The 13,209-nt window shown below is 46.5% G+C and overlaps 2 protein-coding genes across 2 annotated transcripts in view; one reads left to right on the top strand and one right to left on the bottom strand.

Annotated features, from left to right (window-relative positions):
* The window catches only part of LOC132570344 (solute carrier family 25 member 36-A-like), a 441,151-nt gene that overhangs the window by 52,241 nt on the left and 375,701 nt on the right, over window positions 1-13,209 (top strand). The window lies entirely within an intron of this gene.
* Window positions 1-13,209, bottom strand: part of CLSTN3 (calsyntenin 3) — a 59,198-nt gene that overhangs the window by 30,353 nt on the left and 15,636 nt on the right. Inside the window, exons 3-5 of the mRNA XM_060236895.1 lie at window positions 11,242-11,437; window positions 7,996-8,204; window positions 1,737-1,886 (exon numbers count right to left, since the gene is read on the bottom strand). Coding sequence (XP_060092878.1) covers window positions 1,737-1,886; window positions 7,996-8,204; window positions 11,242-11,437 — 555 coding nt within the window. The remainder of the gene's footprint in view (window positions 1-1,736; window positions 1,887-7,995; window positions 8,205-11,241; window positions 11,438-13,209) is intronic.

The raw sequence follows: 13,209 nt of genomic DNA on the forward strand, positions 1-13,209 counted from the left end.
AATACTCTTTAAATGCACTGCATTTACGCCATTGCAATGGACATATATCTTAGCTCAGGCAAGCCCGATCTCGTCAGTTCTCAGAAGCTTAGCAGAGCTGACTCTAGCAAGAACTTGGATGGGAACACCCCTTGGAATACCAGAGCTGGGAGGTAGGGGCAGGATTTATTCAGCCACCTGCTGAATAGCCTCCATAGGGGTCAGTCACCTGAGATTGCCATGACTTCCAAGTGCACACACACACACACACAGAAAAATGCAACCCTTCCCTCCACCCCAAATAGAAGAAACAGAAATAGTAATATATCTACAAGCAGGCTTTTAACTCCCAAAACCTGAAATGGTACCCTACCCTTCTTCAAAAGCCACCCTGCTGAAAATTCAGAGGAATTATGAGGCTGTCATACTAACTAGTCACATCCTTTAAAGTCAACTGGCGTTGACAGGGTTAGAAGGGTTAACTCTGTTATAAGGCAGTACTTTAAGAAAAAACACTTTTGCTTAATTTTAAAGTCGCATCATCATGATTATTTGCATGACACCGATCAAAGCTCATTTGCAGGGTATCACAGAGTAACTTAAGCAAAGAAAAAAAATTCCCTGCCCCCAGGAGCTTACAATTTCAGTATCTATTTATCAGGAGTTGCAACGTTTAGCCAAGGAAGCGGTCCAATTTAGCAGTTTACCCATTTAAAAAGTCCTTGGCAACTCAAGCAACAGATATTTTAGCACAAGCAATTATTTCTAATATAGACAGGGCTTTTTTTGTAGCAGCAACTCCTTTGCATATTAGGCCACACACCCCTGATGTAGCCAATCCTCCAAGAGCTTACAGGGCTCTTAGTACAGGGCCTACTGTAAGCTCCAGGAGGATTGGCTATATTGGGGGGATGGGGATGGCCTAGTATGCAAATTAGCTCCTGCAACAAAAAAAGCCCTGAATGGATAAATGTATGTAAGTGTGTAGCAGGTGTCGTCTTTCAAGAGACGTTCTCACATGCGGGGAATCATCATCTAAAGATCAAGTAGCAAGCTCTTGCTTTTATTTGATCTTTAAGTCAATACCTACAAGGCCAGGCAGCAAAGGCGAGGGGCAAGGAAGCAAGGAAGATTAAAGAGAGCAAAAGGTTAGGATACAGTTAAAATGCTTGGGGCTCTTTAGCTTCGAGAAACGTTGACTGAGGGGTGACGTGATAGAGGTTTACAAGATTATCCATGGGATAGAGAAGGTAGAGAAAGAAGTACTTTTCTCCCTTTCTCACAATACAACAACTTGTAGACATTCAATGAAATTGCTAAGCAGTCTGGTTAGAACTGATAAAAGGAAGTCCTTCTTCACCCAAAGGGTGAATAACACATGGAATTCACTGCCACAGGAGGTGGTGGCGGCTACAAGCACAGCCAGCTTCAAGAGGGGATTGGATATGCATACGGAGCAGAGGTCCATCAGTGGCTATTAGACACAGCGTATTGTTGGAACTCTCTGTAAGAGGCAGTGATCTGTATTCTTGGTGCTTTGGAGGAGGGAGCACAGTGGGAGGGCTTCTAGTATCCTGGCCCCACTGGTGGACCTCCTGGTGGCACCTGTTTTTTGGCCACTGTGTGACAGAGTGTTGGACTGGATGGGCCATTGGCCTGATTCAACATGGCTTCTCTGATGTTCTTATGATAACAATGCTGTGGAATCAAGAGAGGAAAGCAGGAGAGAGAGGATCATGGAAAGAGGGTCCCCCTACCTTGCCAGCTGGGCTTACAGGTGGGCTTCACCTGAATCTCCACCTCGGCATCGTCAAAAGCCCGCTTTTTGCCACAGTCGTAGGCTGTCACCGTGAACTTATAGAGGCGTTCCCCGCTGTACTGCAGTTTCTCGGTGTTTTCAATGTTCCCTGGAGGAAAAACAGAAAGATTCCAGAGTTAGGGTCAAGAGGAATGTTGACCCTAGAAGTCCCGTGATCAGCATTCCCAAGCATTTGTCTTCTCTCTATACAACAGAAGCGAGAAGAAACCCCAGTTTGCATCAGACTCATTTTGAGGGATTGAGGTTAACCCTTTCAATAAAAACAGAGGAGAGCAAGCAAGCACAATCTCGTCGGATCTTGGAAGCTAAGTGGGGTCAACCCTGTCAAGTACTTAACAATAACTTTTTTGAAGGAAGGAAGACCTCTAAGGAATACCAACTTTTACTTGGAAGGAAGACCTCTAAGGAATACCAGGGCCAGGACACAGAGGCAGGCAATGAGCCACTATCTGAATGTCCCTGCCTCCCAGCCCCAGTAGGGGTTGCCAGAAGTCAGCCACACCTTCCAGGCACATGCCCCTCTCACACACATGCACACACGCCCAAATGCTCACAACAGGGGTGTAAAACATGTGGCCAGGGGACGAATCAGGCCCCTGGAAGGTTTCTATCAGGCCCTCAAGCAACTGGCTGTCATTCACTTACTTTTCCTTCTCTCTTGCTTCCTTCTGCATCACAAGTTGCTTTGCCAGGCTTGCTCAGTTGCACAGGAGCTACAGAGCAAAACCTCTATTTTCTCCATTGGCCGAGGCTCCTCCCTTGGGGAAGAAGCGGGGGGAGAGCTTGCTTTGCCAGGCTTTCTCAATCACACAGCAGAGCTACTGAACCAAACCTCTCTTTCTTCTTTTGGCTGAGGCTCCTCCCCCTCCTGGTCCCCTGGGGAAGGAAAAAGCCAGTGCTTCCTTTGCCCAGTTCCCTGGATCCCATGGGAGAGATACAAAGAAATCACCTTTAAGGCCAAGTGCTAATGTTTTAAGCATGTTTTAAGGGTTTTTTTTTTAAATCTTTAATTGTGTCTGTCTGTGTCCTTTATAAAAGTTATATCTCTGCTACCTAATCTTAAATAGGTACACAGATGGTCCGGCCCAACACAGCCTGGCCAGACAAGGTCTCATTTATGTCCGATCTGGCCCTCATAACAAATGAGTTTGACCCCCCTGGCTCACAAAAATAGGCGAATGGCATAGGCCACTCTCGGTTCTCCCTGGAGAGAAAGACTGCATAGAAATAAAGTAAATAAAACCATAAACACTGTGCATATTATTGGGCTACAGCAGGCCCAAAACTGACCCTAGTTTGTAGTCTGAACAGCCAAGCACTTCCATGACTGTTATGTAAATGTTCTTTATAAATTCAGCTCACAGAGTTCCACAAAATGTAGAAATTATTTACGTAACAACCGGCAAGAATAGAGTGAGGGGGTGGGCACTGTAGGTTTCATTAATGGCCTGTTTAACTTTCTCTTTCTCCTGGTAAGTCATCCCCTTTTCCCACTGATTACTCGGAGGTATCTGGCAGCTATAATAAGGCACAGCAGGACAGGCAAGAGTGAGATAGCCAGGGTACCAGAGGGAGAGCACGCTGGTCATGGAGAAATGAGAGTAGAAGCCATTTTTACCATAGAGTTTATGCCCAAATACCAGAATACCACCCAGACATCACTGGTGTGATAACATCACTTCCTGTGTGACACCACTGGTGTGGCCTGGGCAGTTTCTCTTTCTCCTGGTAATTAATTTATTATTATGTATTTATTATCTTAAATTTCTATCCCGCCCTCTCCGCAAGTGGACTCAGGGCGGCCATGAGAGTCAGTTTGGTGTAGTGGTTAAGTGCATGGACTCTTATCTGGGAGAACCGGGTTTGATTCCCCACTCCTCCACTTGCAGCTGCTGGAATGGCCTTGGGTTAGCCATAGCTCTGGCAGAGATTGTCCTTGAAAGGCCAGCTGCTGTGCGAGCCCTCTCAGCCCCACCCACCTCACAGAATGTCTGTTGGTGGGGGAGAAGATATAGGAGATTGTAAGTCACTCTAAGTCTCTGATTCAGAGAAAAGGGTGGGATATAAATCTGCAATTCTTCTTCTTCTAACAGTCAGTTCAGACATTTATATTTACAATTTAAACCAATAAAATACAACTACAATTAAAACATTCCACGGTGCTGTACAACTGCAATATAGATGGGCTCTTCTTTCCTGATGGGAATCATATAGTAATCGTAACTCTTTAGTGATGTGGGGTAGCAGTCCTCTCCTGGTTTAGATGTTAAAAGCCTGTCAGAACAGTTCAGTTTTGCAGGCCCTGCAGAAAGTAGAGAGATCCCACACGGCCCTTATGGCCTCCGGGAGGGCTTTCCACACTTCTGGTGCTGCCAACGAGAAAGCCCTAGCCCGTGTGGAGCATAGCCTGGTAAGTTCCCTCATGGCTGGGGGCCAGGGCCTGGCAGCAGGGGACAACCAACTTCAGCGGGGCGGGGGTCTGGCAACCGTATGCCTCGTCCCGAGGAAAAAAGTAGAAGGCAAAAAGGGAAGTCACTCCAGGGACACAAGGGCTGGCCATGGTTCAATTGTGGTGGGAAGAGACAACCTGCGAGCTCAGAAGCAGTTTGGTAATTCAAAAGCTTATAGCTATATATTGAATATTCATATCTTACATTATGTCTTACAGTAGAGTGAGCATGTGTTTGGCAGAGCGGCACACAAGGCATACAGTATTCACATGGCTCATTTGGTTGATTGTAAACGTGGCTCTCCACCAATCACAGCAGAAAGAGTACCACTGCTTGTGATTTACACATTACATTACTCTCACGTTCATGGGCTCTGTGTTTGCGTTTCTGCAGTGAGGATGTCAAGTCCGCAGAGAACATGAACACCCAGAGGCCTTGGCTAGGCCTAGTCACCAGAAACCTGACAACTGCATGGTTCAGTGACACACACCATCCTTCCACCCATTACACTTTTGCTGCAGAGTAACGCAAACAATTTGGTGCAAAGTGGGATAGCGCACCTAGGGCTGCTTCACACTTTACATTTTTTAGGTGCACACCCCAGTTGGTCTTTTAAGTGCGACAAATGGGTTGACAATACATGCGTGACGGCAGGCCAAGCCAAACGTGTGCTGGGACTTCTGAGCCCAGAGATTCCAGCAATATTTTTATCCTTGATTCTCAAACACGTAAGGCTCCTACAAACGGAGTCCCAGTGCACATCTGTGCCATGAGCCAAAATTCACAGAACCAAAGAGTTGGAAGGGACCTCCAGGGTCAACTAGTCCAACCCCCTGCACAAAGCGTGAAACTCACAAATATCTCCCCACACCCACACCCCCACACACACACACATGCCCAGTGACCCCTGTTCTACACCCAGAAGACGGCAACAAAAAAAAAACCTCCAGGATCCCTGGCCAAACTGGCCTGGAGTAAAATTGCTGATTGACCCCAATTAGCTCCATGGTGTGATAAATTCAGTTGTCAACCCAACTTTGCTGCTCCCTGGCATGTGGAAACATTCTTGGATTCAGGGCTTTTTTGGTAGCAGGAACTGCTTTCCATATTAGGCCACACGCCCGATATAGCCAATCCTCCTGGAGCTTACAGGAGGCCCTGTACTAAGAGCCCTGTAAGCTCTTGGAGGATTGGCTACATCGGGGGGTATGGCCTGATACGCAAAGCCCTCCTTGGATTAATAATGTGACCACCCACATCTATACAGATATAACTGAGTGCAAGGGATTTCTTTAGTCACCAAAAGTGTGAACTATCTCAGCAAAACCTGGGACTCCTCAGCCATTACAGGTGTGAAACAGCTACACAAAACTAGCTGAGGAGATTTCCAGCGGCCACGGTCATGATATTGTGAATCATCTCCGTCCTTTTCTTGATCACATTTGATTTTTTTTTTATTACTCTCTTCCAACATTTCATAGCCTCTTGGCACGCTTGTTTATTTCACTACTGAGGAAGAAGAAGGTATTGGATTTATATCCCAGCCTTCATTCTGAATCTCAGAGTGGTTCACAATTTTCCTTTCCCACATGACACCCTGGGAGAGGGTGGGGCTGAGAGAGCTTTCCCAGGAGCTGCCCTTTCAAGGACAGCTCAGTGAGAGCTACAGGTGACCCAAGGCCATTCCAGCAGCTGCAAGTGGAGGAGTGGGGAATCAAACCCGGTTCTCCCAGTGAAGAGTCCACACACTTAACCACCTATATAAAATAACAGCCTGGTGCAGACTCGCTGCCGTGCATCTGAAGAAAAAAGCGGGTTGTATTGTAGGCTGTGAAAATTCATGCAGGAATAAATGCTTGCTAGTTTTTACGGTCCCCCCGAGATGCCTGTTCATTAAGGGCAAAGAAAGCACCTCTCTCCGCTGCCTTGTACGTGCTCAGTTTAGCAACCTGGTTTGTATGGAGCTGTGAAATATTCATGCACATGGACAGAAGGTGTTATAATCACTTCTCATTTGGCATTCTGTGATGGCCAGACCAGATAATGCCCTGGACAACCGTGAACAGCCTTTTTGCTTGTTTTAGTTGAAAAATAGCATTGGAGGCTGCAATCAGGATGAGACAAGTAGACGGGAGGTTAGGGACTGCTTAACAATGCTTAGCAGCTTTCCCTCCTTGCGGTTTTTTCCAGGCCTCATTTTGGTCAGGAGCTCACAGGAGCAGAGCTCCAGAACCTTTCTTTCTTAGCTCCTCCCCCCAAAAAAACTTGCTGATGGGCTCCATTGTCCAAACCCCCTCTCAGAATTTTGCTGAACGCTAAGGTTTGACAAACTTTCTCATATTTTTCCCCACAAAAAAGGGAAAATAACCAAAACATATAAAGCAGACATGTAGAAATCTTCCTCATGCCACTGGGGCCACATAGGAAAAAGTAATTTTAAAAGTATGAGGGGAGTAAGGTTTTATTATGACAATTATAATTCAATAAGCATTTTAATGTAGATGCTGAGCTGATATAATTTAGTACACCTCCCAGTGATGTCAGGGGGCATGGCATATGCAAATAAGTTGTGCTAATGAGCTCCAGCACCTCTTTTCTATGAAATGACCCTTGGTTTTTCCACTCAGGAGTCACCCTACCAAGCTTGCTTGCTCAGTCATGTGGGGAAAAATATGGAATCCCTAAATCATTCCCATTGTAGGGGAAAAACTTTAAGGTCAGCAATTCTGAGAAGACAAATTTCAGAGGGAGGTATTTATTTATTTACTTCAATTATTCCCTACCTTTCTCCCCAATGGGGATCAAAACCAGTTTACATTGTTCTCCCCTTCTCCATTTTGTCTTCACAACAACCCTGTGAGATAGGCTAGACGGAGAGCATGGGATTGGCCCAGGATCGCTCAGCAAGCTTCCATGGCAGAGTGGGGATTCGAACCCGAGTCTCCCAGATTGCAGTCCTGCACTCTAGCCATGATACCACACCAGCGCAAAAGCTAAGAAGGGTGGCCAAACTGTGGCTGGGGAGTCACAAATGGCTCTTTCACAGATATTGTGCAGCTCTCGAAAACCCCACTGCCCCCATCAGCCAGCTCGGAGAAAGCATTTCTCTCTTTAAATTGCTTCACCAAGTCAGGCCAGTCGGCAGCTTGGAAAATGCATTTCTGTCAACTTCTCCCACCCCCCAATCTATTTGCCTTCTTGCCTTGCGGCTCTCAAATGTCTGACATTCATGTCCTGTAGCTCTCAAATATCTCACGTGTATTCTATATGGCTCTTACGTTAAGCAAGTTTGTCCACCCTGGCTTGCTGAGCCTCCTCTAACACAGAAAGCTTCTTTCCAGTTGTTGTTTTTTTTAAGTCAGAATCTGTTCAAGCCTCCCTCTAATTTGGCCCTAAGGATATCAGTTTTATAATTCAGAACTGTGTATATTCTATAGCAGGGGTGGCCAAACGGCGGCTCTTTCACACATATTGCGTGGCTCTCAAAACCCCCACCGCACCATCAGCTGGCCTGGAGAACACATTTAAAGTTAACGTTGCTTTCTTTCCACCTCTCCTCACCAATCTATTTTCCTTCCTTCCTTACAGCTCTCAAACATCTGCCATTCATGTCTTGTAGCTCTCAAACATCTGCCATTTCTTCTATGTGGCTCTCGTGTTAAGCAAGTTTGGCCACCCCTGTTCTATAGCGTTGACGTCTAATTTCTGGTAGAATCTGGTAGCTAGAAGCATCTTTAAGTTCCTCACCGTCATTGTCGATCAGGAAGGGGACGTTGGGAGTCAGAATCTCATAGTAGCAGATCTGGCTATACTGAGGGGAGCAGTCGCCATCGATGGCTTCCACCCGCAGGATGCGGTCGTAGAGCTTCCCTTCGGTGACCGCCACACGGTAAAGCTTCTCCACAAAAACCGGAGCAAACTCGTTGACATCGTTCACTCGTACGTGCACGGTGGCCCTGGCAAGGGGGAAAAGAGCAGTTGACAGTTGAGCCAGGGAGGGAAGGTCTCAAGAAGGGCTAGGCCACAAGCCTGCCTGGGGGGCTGCATATCCCGGTCCTCAATCTAAGGTTGCCAGTCCCCATCCCCAGGTCCCAGCAGGGGTTCCCTCACTTTGGGAGGTTTCAGCCCACTGATGACTAGCTGGCCAGAGGGGGAACCCCCCCCCCAAAAAAAAACAGCCATACAACACCCCTGATGTGATGATATCAGGGCTTTTTTTGTAGCAGGAACTCCTTTGCATATTAGGCCACACACCTCTGATGTAGCCAGCCCTCCAAGAGCTTACATACTAAGAGCCCTGTAAGCCCTTGGAGGATTGGCTACCTCAGGGGTGTGTGGCCTAATATGTGAAGGAGTTCCTGTTACAAAAAAAAAGCCCTGCATATACTTAACCCATTTTCACTATATTCTAATGTATTTTTTTTAATGGCAAACTAGAATGGGGTTTATAACGTATAGAATGTGGACATTTCTAGTGTGCTACAATAACAAATACAAGGATGCAGCAGATACCATAACTATATTTAAACTGTATAATAAATCCGGGAGGGAAGGCAGCACAGTATAGAGCCCGATCTCATCAGATCTTGAAGGTTAAGCAGGGTCGGTACTTGGAAGAGAGACCACCAAGGAAGACTCTGTGGAGGCAGGCAATGGCAAACCATTTTTGCTTCTCACTTGCCTTGAAAGCCCTTTACTGGGGTCGCCAGAAGTCGGCTGCGACTTGATGATACTTTACAAACGCACCCATAATAAATCCAGGGCTTTTTTTGTAGCAGGAACTCCTTTGCATATTAGGCCATGCCCTCCTGATGTAGCCAATCCTCCTGGAGCTTACACAGTAGGCCCTGCACTAAGAGTCCTGTAAGGAATTCTAGCAGGACCTCCTTTGCATATTAGGCCACACACTCCCTGATGTAGCCAATCCTCCTGGACCTTACAGTAGGCCCTGTACTATGAGCCCTGTAAGGCTTCTGTAAGCTCTTGGAGGATTGGCTACATCAGGGGTGTGTGGCCCAGGGATGGAATTCTAGCAGGAGTTCCTTTGCATATTAGGCCACGCCCCCCGATGTAGCCAATCCTCCTGGAGTTTACACAGTAGGCCCTGCACTAAGAGTCCTGTAAGCTCTTGAAGGACTGGCTAGCTCAGGGGTGTGTGGCGTAATATGCAAAGGAGGTCCTGCTACAAAAAAAGCCCTGGATGACATCACTTCTGGGTGACATAACTGCATCAAGAGTGTCCCAGAATGCCTATCAAAATCCTCCCACTATGATGAAATGGGGACCTGGCAACCTTACCCCAATCTCAAGAATGTAAGGGTCCATCTTGGGTTATTCAGAGATGGCAAGTGCTTCCTCTGCACATGTGAACAGGCATTCAATGTTAATATACTCCACAACTTGACTCTTAAAGAGATCCTAGGGTTGTGTTGTGGTAATCTCTGTGAAGCCCGGACTGAGTAAAGAACAGAGAATCCGTGGAGAATTCCGAATAATACAGGCCACACTTCAGGATGGGCTTTTATTTCATATTTACTTCAGTTCTTCAGGGCCTGTAAAACAGAGCTCTTTCGCCAGGCTTTCAGCTGAGGCAGTGGGCATTACTTGTTATGGGTCTCCCCCCTTTCATTCCATCCCAGAGCTGTAAGATCTGCTGGGCCTGGACAACAGGCCATATCCGTGAGGCAGAATTGTCCATTTTAGTCTCTACTGTTACCCTGTAATTTTAGGTTTTATATATTTTAATTGTTTCTAATGGTTGATTCGTCTTTCATGATGTAACCCGTCCTGAGCTTGTACTACAGGAAGGGCAGACTAAAAATAAAATAAATTAAAAAATCCCCCCTCCCAACCCATCCACCCCACAAAAATGGGGAAAAAAATCTTCCAAGCCTTTCAATACCAGCATTAGCTCTTGGGCAATGCCTGCGAAGTCAGATGGTAAAACAGCATGAGCATCTGTCCAAATGTCCCAAAATCCTGCCACAGCTGGTGTAGAGCAGCGCTTTAAAGAACGAGGTTTGTTCATTCGCATCTCACTCGACCATTCCCAAAGACAGGTCCCAGACAAGCCACCACCTCTCAGCTCTCTATATCATACTGGCCATATGACAGGATTCTGGTAGGGATTAGTAAGGGCAGAACCGCATACTTTAAAGGAACTATACCAGTGGAACAAAGGGGGAACTGCCAAGCACTGATTATCCACTGTTGTCAGTTTTCTTCCTGAGCCAGGTTCTGTGCCCCACCGCACCCAAAAAAAACCTGGGAGGAGGCCTTTGCAGTGGAAGAATCACAATGGTCGCATGAGGAAGTTTTAAGTCCCCACTGATTCTTTCCTGCATGTACTTCAGTCCCACATTTGTAGGTCTGGTAACATGTACAGCCTAATGTGCAGTTTTATCTTAGCACCAGTGTTCCCTCTAAGCTGTGTTAGTGTAAGCTACTTTACAGTTTTCTAGCCTCCGACTCACACATCTTTGTCTTGACTTAGGAAAAACAGCCCCACAGCAAACCAATTTATGCAGTAGCTCACAACTTTAATGCCAGTAGCTCACAAAGTAGAATTTTTGCTCACAAGACTCCACAGCTTACAGGGAACGTTGCTTAGCACATTTGAAACATGTGGAGGATTTAAGAAAAATGCCATTATTACTATTATCTCAATTGCAAGCCACACTGGGCAGGTCTCTGGAGAGGCTGCATATACATTTTTCTAAATAAAGAAATTATTATCATTAATAACAACAACTGGATCTACCAAATAACACCTCTGAGCTATGTTAACAGAATGCAAAGAAAAGCAAAATGATGTTTTTTTTAAAAAAAAACATCAAGACTGCGATCTGATGTGCAGGACTACCCATATCCTAAATGTTGAATACAGATGTGGAGCTCAGTTCAAGCCTCTGGTAGTGCCCTGAAGGGTCAGGGTTCAAAATCATAAGGGGAACTACCAACTGCACACCAAAGCCTGCAACACCTCAGCCTTACTTGTGCGACTTTTTGGTGTTGGCACCGTCCGGTCCTTCACCACAGTCATAGGCCTGGATGGTGAACGTGTGCTCCTTGTGGGCCTCGCAGTCCACCGGCTCTTTGGCCCGGATTAACCCTTCGCCTGTGGCTTTGTCCAAGATCACGGCTTCAAAGGGCACCCCAGCCCCATGGATCCGGAATCCGCAGATCTCACCTGGTAGCCCAGAAAAAAAGGAAGGGGGAGGGGGAAAGAATTGTGAAGAAAATACCCATATAGGAAACCAGCACTCCCATATTCTTGTTGGCTAGCCATCCTCCACTCCACCCTCCACATTTCAGAGGTAGCCCCTACCACAAGACAAAGCTAAGTAGGCACCATAACAGCAGAAAGTTCTGAGCATCGTGAAGGTCAGCAGAATGAAAGATGAACACATTTAATCTGAGCACAGAAAAGATTGGGAAGTTCTCTTGTGCAAGCCCTACTGAAACACACAAAAAAGCTTTTGCATAGTTCCTGTTAATCTGAATAAGGTTTGTTGAGAAGGGATCTTGCTAGATTGTAAGACTCTCTTTCAATTGTCTACCTCAGTATCCACGGTCTCCTGTGACAGTGGGACACTTCCTGCCCTCCACTTCTTCTGCCTCTGGCTGCTAGACAGGGAAGTGCATGCAGAAAACTGGAGTTATGCCAATGGCAGAATCTCAATCCTAGCAAGTAACCAGAAGTGACATCACCATATTGGTGTGACACTTCACGATTCACCCAAATCTCAAGCTGAGATATTCACACCTATTTGCCTGGACCCTTTTTTGGAGATGCCAGGGATTGAACCTGGGACCTTCTGCTTCCCAAGCAGATGCTCTACCACTGAGCCACCGTTCCTCCCCAAGTGTGTGTGCGCCCCATCCTAATAAAAGGCTTGCAACAACCAATGTGGAAACTTTATGGATTAAATCTGCATATCAATGATCAGTAATGATGACCTGTACGTTTTCAGTTTTGCTAGTGGGCTTTCTTACACTGCCCTTGCTTGATCTCTGACATTTCTTGGTTCTTTAAATGTAAAAGGCTACAGACCCCCTAATGTGGCTGCTGCCCCACAGGCAATTCCCCCCACATGGGCAGCAGCAAGCCTTGACAGAGGGAGACCAGAGTTGCCACCTTCGGGTTGAGAAATACTTGAAGGTTTCGGGGGTGGAGACTGAGGAAGGCTAGGTTTGAGGAGAGGACGGACCACAGCAGGCTATAATGCCACAGAACAGGGGTGTCAAACATGTGGCCCGGGAGCCAAATCAGACCCCCAAGCAACTGGCTCTTGTTTGCTTCCTCTCTCTTGCTTCCTTCTGCATCTCAACTCGCTTTGGAAGGCTAGCTCAATCACACAGGAGCCACAGAGCAAAATCCTGATTTTCCCCATTGGTTGAGGCTCCTTCTCCCTCCTGGTCCCCTGGGTAAGGAGGGAAAGAGCCAGAGCTTCCTTTGCCCAGTTCCCTGGATCCCGTGGGAGAAATACAAAGAAAGCACCTTTAAGACCAACAAGTGCTAACGTTTCAAGCATATTTTATTTTAGGTTTTTTTGTCTGTGTCCTTTAAAGAATTTCTATCTCTGCTACCTAATCTTAAATAGGTACACACACAGCCTGGCCCGGCAGAACATGGCCCGGTCCAACAAGGACTCATTTATGTCAGATCCGGCCCTCATAACAAATGAGTTTGACACTCCTGCCATAGAATCTGTTATCCAAAGCAGATCTTGGTAATCTGGAGATCGACTGTAATAGCAGATAATGAAACAAGATCCAGGATAGCCACGTTAAGATATCCCGACTGATTTGCGTTCACTTAAAAGAAGCCAAAGATTTGGAGCTGAGAAAGAAACTGGGAGTTTGCCTTCCTTTGAGCTATTTCCTCAATAGAAATCCGTCCCATCTCTGTGGGGGGAGACAGGAACCCCCTAATCCCCCCGTGCTCCGGTTCCCAGCTGG

This window comes from Heteronotia binoei, chromosome 4, assembly GCF_032191835.1.
Source record: "Heteronotia binoei isolate CCM8104 ecotype False Entrance Well chromosome 4, APGP_CSIRO_Hbin_v1, whole genome shotgun sequence".
In the NCBI taxonomy this organism is placed as follows: Eukaryota; Metazoa; Chordata; class Lepidosauria; order Squamata; family Gekkonidae; genus Heteronotia; species Heteronotia binoei.